Source organism: Coenobita brevimanus, chromosome 1, assembly GCF_032717465.1.
Source record: "Coenobita brevimanus isolate Jiangsu-jjx chromosome 1, ASM3271746v2, whole genome shotgun sequence".
NCBI lineage: Eukaryota > Metazoa > Arthropoda > Malacostraca > Decapoda > Coenobitidae > Coenobita > Coenobita brevimanus.
The window spans coordinates 56261994-56277766 of NC_136954.1; the positions used below are offsets into that span (position 1 = coordinate 56261994).

General features: G+C 40.7%; 1 protein-coding gene and 4 non-coding genes across 5 annotated transcripts; 1 reads left to right on the plus strand and 4 right to left on the minus strand.

The window, feature by feature from the left end:
• On the minus strand, positions 1-5096 carry LOC145404016 (NADH dehydrogenase [ubiquinone] 1 beta subcomplex subunit 2, mitochondrial-like). The gene is made up of 3 exons (XM_080275650.1): positions 4952-5096; positions 1221-1344; positions 1-443 (listed from the first exon to the last, which is right to left on the minus strand). Exons 1-3 carry the CDS (start codon positions 5032-5034, stop codon positions 369-371), a joined length of 282 nt encoding a protein of 93 aa, XP_080131776.1. The 5' UTR covers positions 5035-5096; the 3' UTR covers positions 1-368.
• Positions 5097-7619: 2523 nt separating this feature from the next.
• Positions 7620-7816, minus strand: LOC145389473 (small nucleolar RNA U3). The gene has a single exon (XR_013895480.1). It is a non-coding gene; the product is annotated as a small nucleolar RNA U3 (small nucleolar RNA).
• An 875-nt stretch (positions 7817-8691) lies between these two features.
• LOC145389590 (U5 spliceosomal RNA) lies at positions 8692-8808 on the plus strand. The gene has a single exon (XR_013895489.1). It is a non-coding gene; the product is annotated as a U5 spliceosomal RNA (small nuclear RNA).
• Positions 8809-10623: 1815 nt separating this feature from the next.
• LOC145389647 (U5 spliceosomal RNA) lies at positions 10624-10740 on the minus strand. Its single transcript, XR_013895501.1, has one exon. It is a non-coding gene; the product is annotated as a U5 spliceosomal RNA (small nuclear RNA).
• A 4198-nt stretch (positions 10741-14938) lies between these two features.
• LOC145418938 (small nucleolar RNA U3) lies at positions 14939-15135 on the minus strand. Its single transcript, XR_013900771.1, has one exon. It is a non-coding gene; the product is annotated as a small nucleolar RNA U3 (small nucleolar RNA).
• Between the last annotated feature and the right edge of the window lie 638 nt (positions 15136-15773).

Sequence of the window (15773 nt, forward strand, 5' to 3'; positions counted from 1 at the left end):
TGGAAAAAGTTAACGTATATTTACATAAGCTGTGATGAAGTGTAACTATTTTTCTTTCAGTTCATGAATTAAAATCCACCACAAAAGAAAAGATAACTGCACAGTACACTAGGCATAAAAGGGTACTACGGTTACTTTTCCTGTGGTCTACAAGAACAGATTAACCATGAGTAATCTGTAAATCATATTACTGGGCTCTGATACACCTAATTTTAGTTCACCCTCAGCATGCACCCTGCACATCCTTTACTCTTTGCTATTAATAAATAAGTGTTGTCTGAATTACTGTTCATACAAGGTGGACTGCTGAATCTACTCTCCTACCAACATACAACTGACTGTGAAAATAAATGAGTAAGTATAATGGTTCAGTCTTCATCATCAGGTGGGATGCCTAGTTCTTCATTGGTCCATTTGGAAGGATCTGGATAAGCAAACTCACCCTGAAAAAAAAATAATAATAATAAAAATAAAAAAGTATAAGTATACAATACAATATACTATACAGTACTGTAAATAACAAGAAAACATATTACATGAAATCAAACCAATGTGACCACCTGTCTATTAACGAATAGTTTTCCTGACACTTATGGTTACAGTGCTAAGACCAGATTGCCCATAAATGGCATTACATGAGCAATATACTTCAATCATCCCTCAAATAGAAACTAACACTCCCAATCCAGTGGGAGCTCCTTACATCACCAAGCATCCACCTGGTTATATGGTTACCATCCAAAGTGTTTCCTGGATTAATAAGTAAGACTATCCAAAAACTGGAATAAAATGAAAAAGACATCCCTGGCCCCACTGGGTTACTTAAAATACACCAGTCAATCCATTAGCCAAATTAAGACAATACGGTAATGTATAATACTAAGCAGAACCAACAAAAATACAACAGTTGTAAAATTAACTTCTAACTTCTTTCTGGAGATGAATAAAACTGCCTGGCAACAGCTACAGTAAAAAAATCAAAATAATAAAAAAAAATCTAATCACTACATCCTGATGATCTCTCTCATAAGCTGAATAATTCATCTAGCATTAGTCAGAATTTTTAAAAAGTAAATAAATAAATAAACTGAGATAAATCTGCTAATCCTGCTTATGTATTTTTATACAGATTTTAGTGTTCACTTTACAGCATACATAAAAAAAAATAATCTGTATTCAATATTTAATGAACGATGTATCTAAAGTGGCACCTGACTTACAGTTATGTGCTCTGGTTCAGTAATAAGATGATACAAAATCCACCACCACATGATGGCTCCCAGCACTTCAGCCTGAAGCACAACACTGCGTTTTGCGGGGGCTGGAGGTGACCGGTACACCCACCTGTCATATAAGTACAATTATGACCTGGATAGACAAATGCAGAAATTAAATAATTTTGTGGTGCTGATGTGGATGTGCTGAAGTGTTAGGAGGACCTCAGATGGTTTGTCTATGTGGAAAGAAATGCGACTGAGGATAGGAAAAGTGAGAGACTGAGGATATGATTATGAGTTGAGAGCTGAATGGAGGGCAGTCTGATGGCAGAGGACAGGGTGACATGGAGGCAATCAGTACATGGCCACCTCCCTTTATGATTAATTAGGTGATTTTGTAACGGTGTACAGAAGTGCACTTTCAAGTATGAAATCAGGTGGCTTTACACTGAGTGACATGGTCAGAGAAGACATGAAGAAAAATGGGCAGTAGTGAACATCAAGCACAACCCAAAATATTTCTTCAGCTACTGCAAAAGATCTCTAGGACTAAAACACAGATTGGACCACTGAAAACACAACAGGGGACAATAACAAAAGACCCAAGAAAAACTTGTCAATTACTAATGCAGCAGTACAACAGTGTAAATTACTACCCCAAGAACATAATCAATAGTCTAAAACCTGGCATTATTCTTCAAAGATGAAATGCCCAAACCTCGCATCATTCTTCAAAGATGAAATGCCCAAATCAAACTACCTTAATAACATCCAAATTACAGTAGAGGACATCAAGGATGCCATAAGAGAACTACAACCGAATTCGACTGCTGGGCCAGATGAGGTACCAGCCATCATGCTCCTGAAGTGTAAGGATACCTTAGCACAGCCAGACTGCATGCTGTAGTGTCACTCGCTGGACAAGGGTATCATTCCAACATTACTCAAGCAAGCCATTGTATGTCCAATATGAAAGGGCAGAGACAAGCCTCCCCCCAAAGTACAGGCCTGTTGCTCTAATATCGCACATGATCAAGGTTTGAGAAATGCGTGAAACAAAATTGCCAACTTGGAAAAGAACAACCTCCTCAATAAAACCCAACATGGGTTTAGGAAGGAAAAGTCCTGCCTGTCTAAACTCTTGGCACACTATGACTGACTGCTACAGAACTTGGCAGAGGGGAAGAATGTGGATGTAGTGTTCTTGGACTTCTCCATGGCCTTCGAGAAGGTTGACCATGGCATCCTACTTCTTAGGATCAAGTCCCTTGGAGTACATGGCAAGCTGGGAATATGGCTACATAGCTTCCTCAATGGAAGATCAGTCAGTTGCAGCAGATGGCCACAGATCTGAAAAAGCCACCGTAGTTAGTGGAATGCCACAGGGGTCGATACTGGGTTCCTTCTTCTTCCTGACACACGTGGGCAACACTGACAATAAAGTGGGTTCTCCCTTCCTCTCCTCATTTGCCGATGACACCAACATCAATCATACTGTCACCAATGAAGAGGAAAAGCACTAGCTGCAGGAAGACCTCTGTGCAGTCTACACTTGGGATACAGAAAATAACATGCAGTTCAATGAGGGCAAATTCAAAATGCTGGGATGCAGCCCAAATCACATAATCAAGGCCGTAACTGCTCTGCATACTGATGGGGGACAGCGCATCAGCCCACACCAACACCAAATGCCTTGGAGTACACCTAAGCAATGATGCCACTTTCCAGCACCACACCACGGAAACTGTGAAGAAAGCCAAAGGCATGGCGAGCTAGGTGATACGAACAATCACTTCTAGGGAGCCTGAAGTAATGCTGACCCTCTGAAGAGCCCTGCTACAACCCACATTGGACTATTGCAGCCAGCTGAGGTCACCACACAGGAAAAGTGACATCCAGAGACTTGAAGCAGTGCAAAGGACATTCACCAAAAAGATCAGAGGGATACAAGACCTTAACTACTGGGACTACCTCAAAGAAATGGGCCTGTACTCCCATCAAGGTCCTAGAAAACCTGGTCCCAGACCCCACATCCTCTACAATGCAGCCCTACAACAGCGAACGGGCCAGATGCAAGTGCAACAGAAGAGTCCTCCCATCAAGAGCTCTGGAGCACAAGACTCTACACGCATCAAGCCTGGGCCATGAGGGCCCAAAAACTTTCAATGCACTCCCAAAACAACTGAGAGAAATAACAAGGTGACCGGTGAAGAAATTCAAAGCTGGCCTCGACAAGTTCCTGAAAACATTGCCAGATGAACCTACCCTGCCAGGTTACACAGCCATCTGCCAGGCAGCCTCCAACCCCATACTGGACCAAGTGGACCTAAAAAATTGGGACACCAGGACCAGAAGCAGCGGTGGACCACCACGACTGTAAGGCATCGACCTTCAAACAACACCTAGTAAGTAAGTAAGCCTAACGGTTTCCTGTAACCCAGAAAACCATTTACAGCACTGGGTGGTAACCATATAACCAAACCACACATGTTCCCTATGTGTCAACAAGTGGGATGGTGGAGGGTTAGTGCCCCTTCCCGTAAAACAACTCAAAGACAAAACAGCCACCCCTTATGGGAATATGGCATCTGGCTATAGACAGATAAATAGAGGAGGTATACATTGATAAACAAAGAAAATACAATTGTATAAGGGATTGATCGGCCAGACCTCCCACATTGCATTGCAATTTTATAAATGTTGAAACCAGCACATTAGGAATAGGTTAAGCTAGATCTGAGTAATTTGGTTAAGTTAAAACAAGATTGGTTAGGAAAGGTAAAATTAGGATTAACAGGATAATTAAGCTGGGTTGTTATAAAGTCGTACCTTACATTATTACAAATACTTAAGCTATGGTATGCTGGGTTAGGTATGGGGATTGATCGGCCAGACCTCCCACATTGCATTGCAATTTTATAAATGTTGAAACCAGCACATTAGGAATAGGTTAAGCTAGATCTGAGTAATTTGGTTAAGTTAAAACAAGATTGGTTAGGAAAGGTAAAATTAGGATTAACAGGATAATTAAGCTGGGTTGTTATAAAGTCGTACCTTACATTATTACAAATACTTAAGCTATGGTATGCTGGGTTAGGTATGGGCAGGCTAGAACAAATGAGGGTAAGTTGAATTAACATAATTTGGCTCTGGCTTGAATAAATCAGCATTGTTGAGGGTAGACTAGAGCTGAAATGGTTTTTGACTTCTCTGGAGCACAAGATGGGGCATGTCTGTCTCCAGCACAATTGCAAATGTAAATGAAGACCAATTTAAATGCAATTCAGAAATCAACATTAAAACTTGAAAAAAAGCACTGCAAAAATCTCAAAGAATATGAAGGACTATGGTAGAGAAACTATAAAACAAGGTGGAGCCACACCTCCCTCGAGATTACGGCAGTTAGAAGTATATTCAATACTGCTATTTCAAAGCCACAAACAGCTGGTGTAGTGCAGTACACAGGCTACAGTTAACAGAACAAAACCTTGACGGTCGTGTAGCGTCCGACGTTCCTTGACCGAGAAGGCCGGCAGACCAGCTCAGCACCTGACACTGACTCTACTTAAGCAGTAACACAGTGAAAAAAACTAACGACGGCGACTTCTGTACATCAGTGTCAAAATTAAACCTCCATACACTATTATTTAGCCACTCACCAACACAAATTTTCAACTAAGATTCAGCCCCATGACTAAATGCTCAGTACTATAATACTGCACGTCTTCACTTACACCCCTCCTCTCCTGGGTGCCGAGGTCTTCAGGCCCCTGGTCAGTGTGGGTACTGCTCTAACTAATTGCCGGATGGGAAACATTGTTGCCCCTGATCCCTGCTTGTTTTGGGCTGATCAGCTGAGGAAATGGCCACAAACCATATTCGTTTTACTACATATTCGGTTTGATATTAAATCTTCGTTCCACCCTTTCGCAACTAGGATGATATGTATAACAACTTTTATTTTCCTAATATCGTGTATCTACATATGCATGATATACGACTTTTACTGGTTCCCGAATACAGTATCAGTAATCGACGAGAAATACATGGATCCGAATGACCATTTAGTGTAAAAAAGACTACACAGATGGCAGTAGCGTGCATTTTGTATGGACGCGGGAATTTTAAAGGCGTGCAAAAGCCGACAATCATTGGAAGTATCATTTGCTTACTTTCACGCGAAAAGGCGTTATACAAGGATGCACAGAATACAGTATGTTGCCATGATGTCTAAAGAACAAAATATATCACTGTACATATTTTTTTTTTTTTTTTTTTTCATATTCCTACTCTTTGGAACTCAAGGCTTCACGAACTTCATGATGGTAAGGACCAACTACCGGCAGACATGAACCAACCTCTCCCTATGAATACGCTTCGAATGTGGCTCTCTGGCCTTTAATGGGCTGTGAGATACGAATACCATCATAATCAACGTATTCCTGTTGTTCTGAACTTCGCCCATTCTCTGAATGCAATATACTGTATGTCGTTCTTTTTAGGGATACAAAAGTTTATTAATGTACCCTTTGCGTGTGGAACTGAAATGAACTCCCAGCGTCCTTTATAAGATATGCACTTTATAAAAGGTTACGAAACTGTCATCAGCAGGTACTGGCATCATCCACAAGCGAAAGTACAGAATATTTAGTGTGTAAAAGCATAAGAATAGGGACGAACTGCACTCCGACCTTTGTAAATTTCTAAGAGCTTTCTTTACTGATAATTTGTTAGTGGCTACTTCGTTTGTGGTTCACCAGTGATTTTTATTTATTTATTTATTTAGCTTTTAGGTTCGTAAGTGGTTCCTTCGATGACCATATAGCCATAGTTAGTTTATAAAGCTGAACCACACTTTAGCTATATACGTTGTGTATTACATCAATCAATTCTCCAGTGCTGTTTAAAAATTATCCACACAGAGAGTTTGTAGTCATTCCATCTATCTCAAGAAGTCTAGGCAGATGTCTAAATCCCGAAGGCGTAGTTACAAATGAACCGCCTTCAGGTCAGTCGTTCTATTTTATCAAGGCAGTTTGGGTCGGGCTCTCTGGGACCTCACTCTGTTAGCTCTGTTGCCACATCGTCGCCACACACGTGCGCGCTCTCTCTCTCTCTCTCTCTCTCTCTCTCATATTTTATATTAACTACTACTAATTGTATTTTCTTAATTTTTTCTCTTGTTTTCGACTTTTTTTCCACATCACCCCTGAGGTAAAAGTCTATGGGTGCTTTTTTTTTTTTTTTTTTTTTTTTTCTAAATAGCTTCCATGGCGGGAGACTGACCGAGTATGACCCACTCACGCAGGGCTGTCCCTCGTGTCACCACCTGACAACGTCTCAAAGGCAACTCTGACAAGTCTTATGAGATTTATACTATACTATAGCTTTTTTATTGAATTACATCTATACAGAGTGTTTAAAATTCATTAATAAGTAGTTACTAGCTTAAAATAGGAGAGTGAGAGATAGAGAGAGAGGTGAACAAAAATAATTACACGTGTGTCGGCGGCGATGTGACAACAAAGCTAACAGTGTGAGGTCCCAGAGCGTCCCACCCAAATTGCCTTCATAAAATAGAGGAGGATGCTGTCTCCCAACATGCATCCTCCTCTCCTCTCTCATATCATTCTCCACCTATTCTTTCATTTCATTCTCGGTTTTATCCTCTCGCTCCACACCACGTACACTTTCCTAGTCAATGTCTCATACTCCACTCTCTATAAATAAAATAGCAAGTGAGACGTTATGGATCGTTTAATGACAGAAATACCACTGCCACGGCCCTGATGCATCCCTGTGGCGCCAGCAAGCCCATGGGTACGCGTACGAATGGGAAGCTGGCTGACAACAGGGACATGAACTGTGCCATTTTACGAAGTCCAACAACTACGACATATTCTGTTGTCCTACCCCTATGTATGACTCCTAATACCACTCACTTTGTGCTAGTGTATTCTACGTATGTTTACTACTACCAATCATTGCATTACTCACAGAAATGACGGTACTTCAAAAAAGTCAGTTCAGAGTATCACATCAAAAAATCAGTTCACAGTATCACATCAGAGAGTCAGTTCCGAGAATCAAATAAAAAAAAAGTCAGTTCAGAGTATCATATAAAAAAGTCAGTTCAAAGTATGAATCAATACCACTCACACTGCTGGTGCATATGTATGTATGATACTACTCTTACTCCTTGGAAAAGACTGGGAACTAATCCTGTAGCTACTCAACCTGTGTGAGACCCATCCGATCTCCTGAAGGGGTCAGAACAATCATCAGTGCATCAACATAGGACGGGGGTTTATTTACGTATTAGTAAGTATGCATGACAGTATTATTACTCCCAGGCCAAACTGGGAGTGGTTCAAAAAAGACAATTCCTGTATGACTACTCACACCAGTCAGCCTGTGCGAACCCCCTCCAAACCCCCGAAGGAGCAGGAACGGTCATCAATGCACAGGACGAAGTCTCAGTGCCCCTTCCCGTTCAGGGGCTCGCACTAAGAATCCTCATCGTGGTGTGGTCGGCGAGATGTTCGGGTAAGAACACCCAGCAGTCATACTATAGAACTGATCCTATGAAGTATGATCATACCTGATATCACCAGCTGACCACACCTGACTCCCCACTAGCGCACACTTGAACTCTGTTCAAGCTTTTTATGCAGTAATTCATGAACAGTTTGCAGTATCTTCAGAGATAACACTGATGTTTTATCTCATAAATCTGTTTGTTTTTGTTCTTACAAGTGGTAGAAAATGGCCCAAAACTAGCTTTATAATGGTAATTAACCTGAAGTACTGATCTTATGCATGACAATTTTTCATTAATTTAACAGTAACTATTATATACTTCCATAACGAAAAAAATTCATTACATATTTTTTTATTCTGTGCATATCATAATAAACTGCCGTGTTTAATCAAGTACTCCACTAGTGGCAAAATATAACTCATAATTGAAAAGATCGTCATACTTCGAGATCGTCGGTATTTCCTTACACAATATCACACATCATACATTAATATGTGTTATCTACAGTAGTTCCATACAGCATCACATCATACCAGTTCATCCAACATCACACTATCAAACATCATCACATACCATCATACAGAGTCACATACTATCATACAGAATGACATACTACCATACAGCATCACATACTATCATACAGTATCACACAATCGGTCTGATGCGACAGCGGTGATACTCTGTGCAAGAAGGTAACTAACAAATTTCTTGTCAGCAAATAAACGGGTAGTAAGATGTTACTATTAGTCATTACTGATCACAGGCCACTATTAGACAACATTGATTATAAATACACGTAACAGCTTTAACTGTCACTAATAATAATTGTTTGGCGATCACATATTCACGCGGCATGTACTTTGTATCTCCAACAGGGAGCCACGGGGCCGCCTCAGCGCTGGCAATGACCTGCTGGTCGTGTCGGCCACAAGGTAACTCTGGTTTCCCTTCAAAACGCATAAATCTTTCGCCTTTTACTAAAGATTTCCGTGGAGGGGAACAACTCAATGAGTCTAAAACACTTTTTTGATTGCCCACGAAAGTGGGCTTATGAAATGTAAAGGGAACAAATTAATTGATAACTTGCATTCACGTCGTGTCGCGTGACTTCATAACATGCTCAAACTTATTAGTATTGTCATGTCCGTATGTAAGCTGTATATCATGTACTTCACGAGATTATGAAACATTACCGAAGTGTTCCATGTCCCCTAAACCTTTTTGCTGAGTAATCATTTAGTTTCGTTTCCAGTAAATTGTGTATTAATTCTGCCTCATATTAACGGTTCTACAGGTATTAGATATAGCTAAATTTTAAGTGATTTAACGATTTTTTTTCTGCACAATACACCTGAGTACCCTGTTGTGTGTTACTGATGAATGTATGATATCATGTTATAAGAATATACAAGAAAATATTAAGGTGCATTACTTAAAATAAATATCTAAAGAAGAGATGCTCGGAAACCTCCAACGCCGGCTAAAAAAAAAAAAAAAAATGAAAATGAATATAACAGCGGGTATGGACAGAATCACATGAGAATACTGATGTGAGGAAGAGATGAGGCAGTTACAATATGGGATAGGCCTACATCATACAGGGAAAGTAGTGGAAGAGTATAAAAAGGCATGATGGTACTGAACTGATGAAACAGAAGAGTGTAAGAATCAACGGGGGATCTGTGATTCTTAAGCATAACCCAATAGGAAAGGTGTGTGGTCGAGTACTCATGGAAATATATCAGTACGAAGCACTGGGGAACAAGATGAGTTTAGAAAAGGTAGTGGTTGTGTAGATCTACCTAGGGGATAATTGCACAGATAAGATTGTTCAAAAATATGAAAATGGATGTTAAATGGATATATAAGGTGGATAATTATACAAGGTTCTGTGCATAGTCAAGTTAGGCGGGTAGCAGGAGTGTGTAAAGGTCAGGGAGATTTTTTTTTTTTTTTTTTTTACATTACTACACAACGATAAAGCTGAACGTGTTGCATCTACAGTCAGGTAATGAACTATAATATAAAGCAGCAGCCTACATTAAAACCTGTTGTTTGCAGATGATACTGTGTTGAGTGAAGACGAAGGGGAGCTGCAAGGCTTGGTGGATGAGTTTGGGAGGTGAATGTAGGGAAGAGTAAAGTAATGGTCTTTGAGAGAAGTGAAGTCAGTGAATGTACAGCGAGGTTGAATGGTGAGGAATTGGAAAATGTGAGTACGTTTAAGTACTTGGGTAGTGTGATGAGTAAGGATGAAGGTTTGGAGGGTGAAGTGCTTGAAAGGGCACAGCAGGGAAGAAAGGTTGCTGGTTCTTTGAAAGCAGTGATAAGAAACAGGGAAGTGAGCATGGAAGTGAAAAAGTTACTACATGACAGTATTGTGATACCAACTCTAACGTATGGAAGTGAAGCTTGGACGTTGTAGGAAAGACACAAGTCAAGAGTGAGGGCATTGGAAATGAGTTATTTACGAGGAGCCTGTGGAGTCACATGGAGAGACAAGCTGACGAATGAGGATATAAAGGAGCGTTGTGGTGTGGATGTGATAGGAAGCGTTATGAGGAACACACTGAGGTGGTTTGGCCATGTGGAGAGGATGGAGGGTGAGAGCATAGAGAGCATATGGGTGAGAGACTGACGAAGAAAGTGTATGTGAGAGAGGTGGAGGGGGGAAGACGAAAAGGGAGGCCGTGCATGAGATGGAGGGATGGGGTGGAGAGGAATTTGAGAGAGGGGGGTGTGAGTTGGGAGCAGGGCAGTGAAATGGCGGGGATTTGTTTGTGGCCACCCCAAACGGGACTGAGGGGTCTGGCAATAGATAGATAGATAGGAATTAAGTTCTGAATTCCACTGTTCCGCATACATAAGCCCACTTTCGTGGGCAATCAAAAAAGTGTTTTAGACTCATTGAGTTGTTCCCCTCCACGGAAATCTTTAGTAAAAGGCGAAAGATTTATGCGTTTTGAAGGGAAACCAGAGTTACCTTGTGACCGACACGACCAGCAGGTCATTGCCAGCGCTGAGGCGGTCCCGTGGCTACCTGTTGGGGATACAAGGTACACGCCGCGTGATGATGTGAGCAACAATTTATTATCAGTAGTGACTATCAAATTTCTTACTAATACTTACCATCCATATCTTTTAATATATTTGAACGTCATGCACAACGACAAGTAATGGAGTCTTATTACCCGTTTTAATTGCTGACTAGAAAACTGTTAACATCCTTCTTGCACTGAACGTCATTCCAGAACACCGCCACCACTTGCAGCACAACCAGCATCAAAGGACATAATTATGTTGCAGGGTATAATATATTCAGGAGACCTTGCTATAATTTACTTTCTGTGGATATGTGGGAAATGTGATCGAAAAGCACGACGCCGGTGGTCTCACATTTAGTTGTCTGTCACAGATGTACTGGTGAGTACATTACGTCTGATAAGAAGTTGTTACCCTCTTGCACTGAGCGTCATCAGGCTCCACTGTATGATTTTTATTATATACTTCTGAGGCAACAGTTATCCAGAAATGTGGCGGCTTCCTACTAATACATTCGATGAACTTCACTGGAGGATACGTTACTTTTGTTGTATACATGAAGAAAAAACATGAGCTTGCATCATTATGGTTATGTACAGTAGTTAAATTTTGATAGATATGGAACAGTTGTTTTAAAAAGGTACGTTATTGTGTTATAATAACACAATTAGGAACCATGTACAGGGTACTTTTTTGGTAGAGGAAACGTGTAATAGTCATTGTTAAATTAACTGAAAACCGACAAGCTCAAAGTCTGCATTTCTTTACTACTGATTAAATTTGGGTGACTTACAGATTTCCCCGACAGCTTTTGTAAAGACAAACTAACTCATTTTTTACAAAAGGCAATATTATACATGACCTATCGAGGTCCCTCGTATTGCTCATGAAATATCGGATAAACTGTTCACATACAGCATAAATGTGCACTGACTCTGGGTCACGTTTAGTCAAGTCGCCGTATCAACCATGATCATACTCCACAGTATCAGGTCTATAGTATGACTGCAGGGTGTTCTTGCCCAAACAAGTCACCAACCACACCACGATGACCTATCGAGTTCAGAGTGTTACATCAAAAAAGTCAGTTCAGAGTAAGAATCAATACCACTCAATACAAATTTTGAATTGAGATTCAGCCCCATGACTAAATGCTCAGTACTATAATACTGCACGTCTTCACTTACACCCCTCCTCTCCTGGGTGCCGAGGTCTTCAGGCCTCTGGTCAGTGTGGGTACTGCTCTAACTAACTGCCGGATGGGAAACATTGTTGCCCCTGATCCCTGCTTGTTTTGGGCTGATCAGCTGAGGAAATGGCCACAAACCATATTCGTTTTTCTACATATTCGGTTCGACATTAAATATTCGTTCCACCCTTTCGCAACTAGGTTGATATGTATAACAACTTTTATTTTCCTAATATCGTGTATCTACATATGCATGATATACGACTTTTACTGGTTCCCGAATACAGTATCAGTAATTGACGAGAAATACATGGATCCGAATGACCATTTAGTGTAAAAAAGACTACACAGATGGGCTAAGAGGGTGATGGAGGAAAGAGGGGCAAGATCATCGTGGGGGAGAGAAATTAACAGATGGAAGAGGAGAGAAAACCTGGCAGAGGTTTGGAGTCATATAGAAGGCAAATTAAGAAAAAGATTGAAGAGAACGGATTGAACAGATGGAAAGTGGGGTTAACAGGAAAGGCGACTCTGAAATGGTATAAAAGAAAGCAAAAACCAGAAGGGCTAAACTGGCATGTAAGAGACTGGGGAAGTAGACTGTTAGTTAAAGCTAGGACAGGTACTCTGGAAGTGAATGGTAGAAACAGAGAGGAACAGGACAAGAACTGCAAATTCTGTGAGGGGATAAAAGAAACAATAGAGCACCTAATTGTTGAATGCAACAACTACAAAGAGCAAAGGAAGAAGTTAATAGCATCAGTAGTAGCGGTGATAGGAATGGAGGAATGGCAGAGAAGACTTGAGGAAGAAGATGGGGGGATTTGTACAGTAATGGGACTATATGGGGATAAGGAAGAAACAGGGATAATAATGAAGTTTGCTAAAATATTTCTAACACATTGTTGGAAGAAAAGGCAACAGTAAGGACAGTAAATAAACATATAAAAAAGGTAACGAAAATTGAAGTGTGATCAAGAAAAGAGAAGAGGATAAGGAGCAAGAAGAGGAGGAGGACCTATGAAGCGATACAAAGCGACAGAGGTCACATGAAGAAGAAGAAGAAGAAGATTATAGTTTGCACGTAGTAAGAGAACACGAGGTGTGACCACACAAAGACACAGAAGAAAGGGAAAAGAGAAAGATGGAAACCATTTAGAGGTGAAGTTGTAACGGCAATACCTCAACAACATCACATCACATGGCATAGCGCATATTTTGTATGGACGCGGGAATGTTAAAAGTGTGCAAAAGCCGACAATCATTGGAAGTATCATTTGCTTACTTTCACGCGAAAAGGCGTTATACAAGGATGCACAGAATACAGTATGTTGCCATGATGTCTAAAGAACAAAATATATCACTGTACATAGTTTTTTCATATTCCTACTCTTTGGAACTCAAAGCTTCACGAACTTCATGATGGTAATGACCAACTTCCGGCAGACATGAACCAACCTCTCCCTATGAATACGCTTCGAATGTGGCTCTCTGGCCTTTGATGGGCTGTGAGATACGAATACCATCATAATCAACGTATTCCTGTTGTTCTGAACTTCGCCCATTCTCTGAATGCAATATACTGTATGTCGTTCTTTTTAGGGATACAAAAGTTTATTAATGTACCCTTTGCGTGTGGAACTGAAATGAACTCCCAGCGTCCTTTATAAGATATGCACTTTATAAAAGGTTACGAAACACTGTCATCAGCAGGTACTGGCATCATCCACAAGCGAGAGTACAGAATATTTAGTGTGTAAAAGCATAAGAATAGGGACGAACTGCACTCCGACCTTTGTAAATTTCTAAGAGCTTTCTTTACTGATAATTTGTTAGTGGCTACTTCGTTTGTGGTTCACCAGTGATTTTTATTTATTTATTTATTTAGCTTTTAGGTTCGTAAGTGGTTCCTTCGATGACCATATAGCCATAGTTAGTTTATAAAGCTGAACCACACTTTAGCTATATACGTTGTGTATTACATCAATCAATTCTCCAGTGATATTTAAAAATTATTCACACAGAGAGTTTGTAGTCATTCCATCTATCTCAAGAAGTCTAGGCAGATGTCTTAATCCCGAAGGCGTAGTTACAAATGAATCGCCTTCAGGTCAACCTGTCCTCCTCTATTAGGCTGCTGTCTCCCAACATGCATCCTCCTCTCCTCTCTCATATCATTCTCCACCTATTCTTTCATTTCATTCTCGGTTTTATCCTCTCGCTCCACACGACGTACACTTTCCTAGTCAATGTCTCATACTCCACTCTCTATAAATAAAATAGCAAGTGAGACGTTATGGATCGTTTAATGACAGAAATACCACTGCCACGGCCCTGATGCATCCCTGTGGCGCCAGCAAGCGCATGGGTACGCGTACGAATGGGAAGCTGGCTGACAACAGGGACATGAACTGTGCCATTTTACGAAGTCCAACAACTACGACATATTCTGTTGTCCTACCCCTATGTATGACTCCTAATACCACTCACTTTGTGCTAGTGTATTCTACGTATGTTTACTACTACCAATCATTGCATTACTCACAGAAATGACGGTACTTCAAAAAAGTCAGTTCAGAGTATCACATCAAAAAATCAGTTCACAGTATCACATCAGAGAGTCAGTTCCGAGAATCAAAATAAAAAAAAGTCAGTTCAGAGTATCATATAAAAAAGTCAGTTCAAAGTATGAATCAATACCACTCACACTGCTGGTGCATATGTATGTATGATACTATTCTTACTCCTTGGAAAGACTGGGAACTAATCCTGTAGCTACTCAACCTGTGTGAGACCCATCCGATCTCCTGAAGGGGTCAGAACAATCATCAGTGCATCAACATAGGACGGGGGTTTATTTACGTATTAGTAAGTATGCATGACAGTATTATTACTCCCAGGCCAAACTGGGAGTGGTTCAAAAAAGACAATTCCTGTATGACTACTCACACCACTCAGCCTGTGCGAGCCCCCTCCAAACCCCCGAAGGAGCAGGAACGGTCATCAATGCACAGGACGAAGTCTCAGTGCCGCTTCCCGTTCAGGGGCTCGCACTAAGAATCCTCATCGTGGTGTGGTCGGCGAGATGTTCGGGTAAGAACACCCAGCAGTCATACTATAGAACTGATCCTATGAAGTATGATCATACCTGACCCCGCCACCTGACTAACCTAACTCACCCTACATGCACACTTCAACTCTACTACAGGATTTTATGCAATATTTCCTTAGCAGTAGCCAGTATCTTGACAGTAAAGTACAGTACTGTCTAGTGTAGTAAATGGGTTTGTTCTTACTTACATAACTGTCAGAAGATGAGTTTTAAGTAGCCTAAATTTCGTTCAGTAGTCTAATATAACTGACTTTGGGCCTGATGGTACTCGAGTAATATAAGTGACTATCATAAATTTCCAGACCTACAAAAATATCTACCTTCTTTTTTTCTATTACAATAAACTACCTTACATGTCACTCCAGTACAGGCAAAATTAACCCCAAAAAGACCGGGCGGGCACTATACATGTACCGGTATACGGTTCCTTGTAGATACATTACGCAAGAACATAGCGAACGTAAAAGTACTGGTCAGGTGTATTGTGTATTATTCAGTATACGCGTAGCAGACAAGCAAATATTAGACAACCGCATTACTAGATAACTTTTGCCTTAGAAGTACATAGCAAGGATAATACAGTAGATTTGTTGCTTCTCCTGGCGGCGGTGGGATGATGCTCAGTGCAAGAGGGTAACAAGTTCTGACGACACATACCAAAAAGGTAGACAC